This window comes from Ruditapes philippinarum, unplaced genomic scaffold (genome assembly GCF_026571515.1).
Source record: "Ruditapes philippinarum isolate M1 unplaced genomic scaffold, ASM2657151v2 ctg4590_1_1_1_1, whole genome shotgun sequence".
NCBI lineage: Eukaryota > Metazoa > Mollusca > Bivalvia > Venerida > Veneridae > Ruditapes > Ruditapes philippinarum.
In genome coordinates, this window is record NW_026865864.1 from 56,284 (window position 1) to 65,685 (window position 9,402).

Below are 9,402 nucleotides of genomic sequence, written 5' to 3' on the forward strand. Positions count from 1 at the left end.
TTTTTTATTATTTTTCATGTCTGCTATATAGTTTTACTATAAACGATAAACTATTCCCCTTGATAATTTAGATAATTATACTACCCGATTTATGCATGTCCTGGTGTTTAACCATTTTTCGTTTATATAGTTAAATAATCAGTCACGAACCTTATCATTAACAAACGCGATAGACCATTTGGTTTAATAAGCAGGAGCGGATCCAGGGTTCATGTTAGGGGGAGCGTAATATTTAGGAAAATGGGCATACAATTGGTGAAATCTCAGGGTCATAATTATATATTATATATATATTATATTATCATGTAGACGTCCACTAGGTAATGTTACATGTCGATATATCTATGCCCTAGGCACTGAAGTTTCCCACCAAAAAATATAAATTTGCTTTTGTAGAATTATAATAAGATAACTGACTTCAAGGGTGGGTCAGTTTTAACCTGGTTCATAATTTACATGACTTGTAGACAATCACACGACGATATGTTACATGGCAAAAATTTAATATCTTAGCTATGTGCATTGAAGTTTGTTAGGGATAAAAAAAGTTTCATTCTTAAGTCAATTAATTATAGCTCAATTTTACATACTTTTGAATCAGGCTAGAACCACTAATACAACTTGCATTATGAAGAACGACGGAGGTAAGCTAAACAGGGAACAAGTACAAATGTTGCTGCAATGCAGCAATTGAGAAGCTCCGCGCAAAAAAAAATGCGCTAATTACAGATACCTTACCAAATCATTCCTACGCACAGGTCATGTTCTATCCAGATAAAGTACTATTGTACATTATTCTGGTTGTTTTATTAATCGTTGTTTGCATAATTATGCACTGTCCATGAGAGAGGGGCCAGATATCAAATTCATAAAAATGCTTCATTAAGGACAAACAAGGCTTACATAACTTGTAATGTGATATGACAGTAGTGCAGCATTGTTCTATTTGTGTCACTATTGTAGTCAGTAATATTAGATGATAAAAAATATTAAAGCACGTACATTTTCTTTTTCACATATAATGCTACTCATTTTTTACGAATAGCAACAACTAATCATGGTAAGAAATATAACAATCCATATGTAAATAAGCCAAAACAAAAACTTTTATCAACTTTCAAAATGTCCTTAACATGTTTCGCGGCAAATGGGTTTTCATGATATAACAAGAAAAGCATTGATGCAAAGCATCAAAGATCGTCCAAGCAAGAAATGCAGCAAATGACGATGACGTAGTAGACATCTGATGACCAGTTATTCTTATAAGTTTGTCAATGGTTAATTGGATTGTATATTATAGATAAATGGGTGGACGAAATACATTGTTCATAAAGAACTGTGGTAGGCTTGCTAGAGATTAGACTACTAAACGTATTTTCTTTGGAACATACAAAATAGTAGTCAAAATGAACAAAGTCTGTTTATTATTATAATTGTAACAAATATACAGACAGTATATAAAAGACAAAAGGGACTAATATAGTGATATTACATGCATTTTTTTTTCATGTCAAATTAAAAGAAAATGGTTTCTATTGATACCCGGAACTTAAGATACAGTCGTTATATTTCAAGTCCCAGATAAATACTTAAAGTAGAACACACACTGGAATGAAAAATTCTGGATGCATTTCAAAAAGACCTAGTTCAGGATTTTTTGTTATACACGTTATTTATATGGTGAAACATTATTAGAAGTCTGTTACCTGAATTTTAGACAGGTATGGGGAAAGTCACTAACATCATGTTCCTGGAATCAAAGATATATATACATGTATATATATCCTACTTAATAAAGGGCTATTGTTAATTGATTTATTGGGAGATCACGAATTGCTATTCTCGTCTGACCCACCAGTGTGTTTACATTCCTATCAATAAACCAATAACACCTCATGTTAAAACTGCAGACGAAAGTTTCTGTTGTTAAAGTATTATAAAAATTATAATATTTATAAATCTTAATATGGTGCATTTCATTTCCTGCAAAATTCTCCAATTCGTTATTTAATACCATTACTAGCGAGTCACGAATGACTGCTTCGTTTAGTTAATTAAGTTATATTAATTCTATAAATAGAGTTTCGGACTTTTACAATGTTACACTATGTCATCTATTTATAGCTTTCGAATTCATGTACATTTATAACCCACTTTTCAATTGAAATTTTATGAATATATATATATACTCACTGTATACTTAAACTAAAGATGTCAAATCATTCGGTTATGGTCTTGGGGCGCGTTTCCTATCGAAAATGTTATTATACTGTGCTCATCTTAGTTCACGGTACTAATGCAGGCGTCACACTGTGCCGAATTTGGCATCATATGGACACACGAATAAGGAAATGTTCAAATTCGGATCTGATCGTAATAACATCGTGCCATTCGTGAGGGCATCTTTTGCCATCGTATGATCCCCGGCTGAATATTACAAGCTCCGGCAGCAACTTCGTGAGCGGTACCAAAATCATTGGCATGCCAAAAAATTGCCCGAAGACATTGCGAAGGTTCATTTTCGTGTTGAATTCGTATGTCAATTTTGCCCTTCGTAAGGCCGTCGTGAAGCCATCTTGTCAAATCGTGTAGTCTTCGTCTTTTCTTCGTGTGATCATCGGTGCAATCTTGCATTTTTAGCCTCAAGAAGTAAACACGAAGATTCCCGATAGTCTTAAAAAGGGAACACGACTACGTGAAGCCCCCGTAATACCGTCGTGTCACCATCGAATTTTGGTACGATGTCATCGAAATGGGACCACGATGAGGCCGAAGAAAGCAATTTTTAGTGGCTCAAGCCTTGCATGTTTATCATGGTGGACATATAAACGGCTAGACCATCTTCCTCATCTGTCACTCTTGCACATCTCTACAGAGACATTAAAAGCTTCCATTATTTGCAATTAATTTACAATTATTTTCAGTTTATTTTCTGCAGAATTACATGCTTTGATGATGAGTCAAAAGAAGGCAGCAGCATTGCTACTTTTAAGACACCTTAGAAAACATAATGAGGCCTACAGGCCCACTTTGGTGGTATGATAAAATTTTATCAAATATGATAAACAAGATCAACAAGGAAAAGCAACTTTCAATGAACGCAACCCCCACACGACCAAGCAACAAGAACCAAGTAACACAAGGGACCCCCCCCCCCCCCAGAAAAACGGACAGGGCGCAAGGTAGAGCACGGATAGGCTTATCACTTAAATGATACATAAGACGAAATAATGGTAAACGACAAGGAAATCAAAGAAAACAAATAAATGATTGATTTATTAAATAATTAAAACTAGGGACAAAAGGGAAAATACTTACCATAGACGAGAAAACAACAAGGGATGCCGACAAAAGTGTAACCAAAACAGTATGAAATAACAAAGACATGCATCTGAGGAACAAAGAGGAGCGCCGCCTTGGACCGGTCAGCAGCATAAGTACTACTGGGGAGTTTAAACCGGTTAATAGTGCACGAAACCTCATTTTTAGCCCACCATGTTCCTATAAACTAGACGGTGTAAATAAAATGAATCCGCGCCAAGTAAATTTATAACAGTTGTTATGGTTTAGTAAAACACCGAGATGATAACGTAGATACATATAAAGGAATACCCATATGACTATAAAGAAAGTACTCAATATTTTAAAGAAAGACAGAGTAACAAAAAATCACCTACAAGGGCCCGACAAAGCAAGGCAAAAGACGAACATTAAGGCAATTCAGTCCCAAAGGGCATTAAGAACTGTCTCACTTGGTCTGTTAAACTGTTAAAGTGTTGAACACTAAGCATGCGGTATATCTAAAAAAAAGTAGAGTCAAAACCTAAAAATAACATCTCCACTAAAATCATTTTTGAATCACTACTGAATTTTGAGATCAAATCAAAGTTACGATTGTTAAATTTTGTAAAATATCTACGTAATTTATAATAGCGGTAGCCCTGTTTGAGTAGCTTGCTAGTAATGAAAATATTTAGCTTGTTAAAATCCTTCACGTTGCTAAAAGCTCTAGCGAATCTAATTTACTGAGATACATATACCCCGTCAGATGTTGCAAGCAGTATTTCTCCATCTAAATGTAGATAGTTTACTATACCATAATCAAAGTCATCACTTTTATCATAGATTTTTGTGTGAATAGAATTGTTTTTGATAGTAATATGAAAAGCCAAAATTAAGTTTAAACGTAGTTTAATTAGCTCCCAATACTATCTGCAACTGAAATTTGCCGCGGTTGGTCGTGAGTTGTATACCACCCGGAGGTGAAGGTCACTTGATGCCTTCGTAACCACGTACGAAGGCATCGTACTCAAAATACGACGTCGGGTACCTATCCTGTGACCTTCGCGTGTCCTGCCGTACAAAATTGCATCTTTGAGGTGACTTCGTGTGTGTATCGGATGCGATCGCGTAACCTTCGGTAGGAATCGTGTGTGACTCGGGTGTGATCGCGTGGCCTTCTGTAGGAATCGTACTTGTTTCGGCTGTTGAGAGACTGTCAACCAATTTCGGGGCACGAAATTAAAAATTTCATATTCGTATGCCCATCTGGTGTCAAGTTCGGGACAGTGTGACGCCTGCATAAACGCTTTGAAACCAGAAAGAAAACAACAAATGAAACTTATGGTACATAAATTGTCATAAGCTATAACATATAGGTTTTTTGCTGTATTGCATAAGGAAACAACAATATATTCAGTCAAAGTCAATTTTAATGGACCAAACGTAGACCATATGTTGGCCATTTTGTTAAATTTCAGTTTTTTCATGTTTCGGTTAAATTTTCTACATGCTATTTTGCTTGGTTTTAAATATCAAAATTATCTTTACTTTGTAACTCAAATTTTTTTTTTCAAGAACTAAGAACATTCAGAAAATGATGATTGTTTCTGACATACACACACATTTAATGGACTAATGTTGGCTTTTGCAGAAATTTGTAAATTAATGTTGTTCTGTTTTACGTAAAAATCTAGAGATTTAAAATATTTTGCACCAACACTTTGATGTATAGGTGTATGAATAAAATATGTCAACTCTGACAAATTTTAACACTGGTCCCATGAAAATATGCCATAACCGTGAAATAAGTGATGACACGGAATTAGTGATGTTGAGTATACTTGCAGAAAGTATACTAGAAGCTAGTTAATGGTGAAACTGATAAAATATGTGCTTCTTTGTAGCGCACTATGTATAATCTTCATGAAAAGGGTATTTTACAATGTCAGTGGATTGAGAAAGTAAAATCTACTTTGAATAATATTGGTTGTTCTGATTTTTGGATAACTCAGAATGTTACAAATTTCAATAATTCTAAATAGGTAATAAAATCACGATCACGTGACCAGTCTTTACAATTATGGAATAGTTATGTTTTCAATTCTGTTAAGTGTTTAAATTATAGAATATATAAAACTCAATTTAAATCTGAACATTATTTACTAAATTTACCAAGAAACTTAGCAATTACTCTTTGTAAAATTAGCTGTCTCAATTCTGATATTCCTTTAGAGAAAGGTCGCTATTTTGGTATTAAAAGAGAAAATAGAACATGCTCACTTTGTAACTAGCAAGAAATAGGTGATGAATTTCACTATATTTTTAAATGATGAAAGACACAAGTATATCAGTAATTACTATTCAAGGTTTCCTAGTATTTTAAATTTTCAGGCTCTAATGTGTAGCGACAACAGAAATACTTTATTTAATCTAGCCATTTTTTATTAAAGCAATAATGCTGAAATTTCACTAAGTCATCTTACTTATTTACTTCTATGCCATGTATGAATTATTATTTTTGTATTGTTTGATTGTTCAGTCTTATGCCCTTAAGGGCAATGAGTTTTTGTTTTATAAATAAATCAAAATCAAAATATTAAGTAATTTCCTGTAGGAAATACAAATGTAAGAAATGAATTACCGAATTTAAGTTTATTTTTTTGTTTTGTCTTTTATATTCCCAGCTGCTGAATTCCGTTCTCATTCATAAATATGACATGCTGCGAATCACCGAACCAATATATGACTTTACATTATAGCAATCGAAAGGAATTCTTGAATTTTATCTGTAACACCGTGTATATCCAGTAACGCCGGAATGTGAAAATAACGCACGGAAAATGTGATTTTGTATATATAGTACAGAATTATTACATAGGTTTAACGCCTTTTATCGGCGACTTTAATCAAATTATTTGCGACCTAGTCAATGTATTTTCATGTAACTTATTAAGAAATATATGATAATTTGATCTTGACAAACTTTCAATATTTTGATTTGATATTGAAACTAAATACAATTTGACAATTATTTCCTGAAATAAATTATTATTTGCAAACATGTTGCCCACGTCTGATTTTGTTAGAAAATAAGAATGATGAACTTCCTTTGCAAATAAATTGAATATAAAAATATTCATATCATAGCATATTGTAACTAAATACAATTTTATCTATCCACGCCATGAAGGTCTAAAAGTGGACTTCTTCGTGTTTACTATATATGTCAAATGATTAATAAAGAGTAATATTACGAAGCTTATAGTGTTATGGTTTCAGGGACGGATTCGAGACTGTGTCTGTATTTTCTACGCAATCAAACTAAAATATATTCTGTATAAAATTAATTTTTTCAACAAAAAAGTGCTGATACTCGCCGATTGATGGCGTTAAACCTGTGTAACAGTTCAGTACCATTATATGAAAAGATCTTGAAAAGTAAACAATTTCGTGGAAAATAATCTTGATGAGGGATAAAGAGTAATGTCTTCGTAGCCGTATGCGGCTATTCCTTTTTTTTCAGTTCGGTAAAATAAAAAAATATATTGGCCAGTTTACTTACCGCGTTGGAAATCCTGTCAGGTATCCGACATTTATTGCACAATTCTGCGTTGCTTATTGCATGAATCGTGCGTTATTTTCACATTCCGGCGTTACTGGATAGACACGGTGTGTAAATCGAAGGGATTAATTGATAAAAATCGGGTCCATGGACAAAAAAAGTAAACACAAATAGCTCCGCGCCTGTAGACAGCCGGTTACAGCCTATGTAACTGCGATTGACACGCTGCTGCGTATTCATATCATCATTATGACTCAGCATAACGTGTGATAAAATGATTCAGCATCAGCACAGGTTTATATTTGTATATATCGGAAAAAGAAATGGGGTTTTCCATGCTGGTGTTCTGAAAATTCACTGGTCTGGTTTTAATAGGGTTTTCCCGTCAACCATATATTGAGATACATAATATTATAGCGTCGAAAAATGAAAGATTTACAATATCAGAATGGGTGCTTCAGACAGGTACATATATCTCTTATTATCAAAAGACATTTTGTTATCAAAATATATGGAGGTGCGTTAATAGATTACAAAGAAGTAAGTTATATGTTATCATATTATAATTTAAAGTAAAACAAATCATTTATACAATATGATAATGCATAAATTTTATATATTTTCTACAATTTGAGATACATTGTACTGCGTTTGTTCAATCATAAAAACGTTTTGAAAACTTTTTTCCAGCTCTTTTCGTGACATCGAAAATGAGTCGATGCTTATCAACGATCTAGTTCTCTCGGCAAAAGAAGGAAACTTCCAAAAAGTCTGGGATATTATCGGCGAACCGGACAGCCCAAAGAAAGCTTATTTGTTGAATTGTATTCCCGATAATCGTCGATGGGGAGTATTACATCAAGCAGTGTTTTGGAATGATGTTAATATTTTGAAGAAAATACTTAAATATGAAGCTTGTGATGCCGATATGCGCGCAAAGAGATGTACATCAGAATGCGGTGACACGAGTGGAATGTGTGCTCTAGAAATTGCAAGAGCATACAAATACCCGGACATGGACAGAATACTATCGGCACACAGAAATAACATACTTGGACAAAAATTGCCAACATTTCAAACCGAGCCACATTTAGGACTTCTTAGTTGCACAATCGCTGCGTATAAATCTACATTTCATCCGGGATATATCAGCCCATACAAATCAAACATTGAAATTTTGAATGATATCTGGAAGGACATAGAGAGCAATACTGCAAGATTTGAAGCTGTCAAGAAACAAGTTTGTGATGCTATGCACATCGTGTCAACCACAAATGCTGAAATGATAAAGGGTACTACGACCAAGGAGAATTTCTACAAGATGATAGTAAAGGCATACACGATCGAGACGAACTATCTTTACAATTACATCAGTATGGCTATGCGAAGACAGACAAGTACCAATTACAAGCCAACAGGAGATGACCTGGCCCTTGGACCATATGCTGTCATGTACCAAATGCTGTTGCTCTTTTGGGACAAAATAACGCCTGAAAGCGGAACAACGTACCGCCAGATGAAAATGATAAAGGAGGATGTAGAAATGTATACTGAAGGTACGGTTTTCTATTGGCAATCTGTCGTTTCATCAACAAAAGATGAGGTTAATGCCCAAAGTTTTCCTACAGTTGAAAATGTTGCAGGTGATAATATTGTTTTGTTTATAATTGACAACAGTGTAAAATGTGTATGGCAACCAAAAAATATAGAAAAATATGCCTCGCATAACGAGAATGAAAGAACATATCCAGCAGGCGCCAAATTTAAGGTCGTGAAAGCAGGCAACTTTTGTGAAGAGAACTATCAAATAAAGCTAAAGCTGCTGCCACAATAGACTAGGTTAACTTTCTCCGTCAATCATATTATTCTAACTAATTATTGACTGACCAATCCAAAATGCAAAAAAAGGAATGTTCATCATGTATGCATATTAATGTATGTATCATAATCTCATGTGAATATATCTTCATCAGATAAAATAAAGCATTTACAGAATCAATGTACAAACAGAAAATGGACATGCTTAAGTTCGTCTTCAACTGTCTTAAATACTTTTATAATTTAAACGGCATTGCTATAGCAAATAACTTTTAATTTGTTTTAATGTAAAATGCTTGTAACATAGTCTTCCATTATTCGATTCAAATTTTGACGTAAATTACATGTCTATATATGTCTTTATGAACTGTCCAATATTTATTTCTCTCATTTCGTTTAAGTTTAAAACTGTAAATAAATGATTGGTGTTGTAAATTTGAGGCATTTGAGAACCAGTCGTACATGCACCTTTTCTTATTTCCTTGTTTGGTTATTTCTTATTCCCATGTTTGATTACTTCTAATTCCCTTGTTTGGTTACTTAAGTCATATTGACTCTGTAAGGGGTTTTTTGGTGACACGAAAGCTTTATATACATCCACTTAGCTAATTATGGAGATTATCGGATTTTTAATCCAAGGGTCACTGATTCGATTATCGGACAACCCGAAATTTCTTCGCGACGAAAATTCTCGGGGCACCAGGTGTGAGGTCATTTGTCTCTCATCCTTTTAAACCTTG

General features: G+C 33.9%; 1 protein-coding gene across 2 annotated transcripts; it reads left to right on the top strand.

Annotated features, from left to right (window-relative positions):
• Positions 1-7,146: 7,146 nt before the first annotated feature.
• Positions 7,147-9,139, top strand: LOC132730592 (uncharacterized). Of its 2 annotated transcripts, none has more exons than XM_060716551.1 (2): positions 7,147-7,309; positions 7,535-9,139. In XM_060716551.1, the coding sequence occupies exons 1-2, from the start codon at positions 7,293-7,295 to the stop codon at positions 8,676-8,678; spliced, it is 1,161 nt and encodes a 386-aa protein (XP_060572534.1). In that variant the 5' UTR covers positions 7,147-7,292; the 3' UTR covers positions 8,679-9,139. The 2 variants fall into 2 exon arrangements, with proteins under 2 accessions (XP_060572534.1, XP_060572535.1); XM_060716552.1 differs by having other exon boundaries at positions 7,268-7,384.
• Positions 9,140-9,402: the final 263 nt, after the last annotated feature.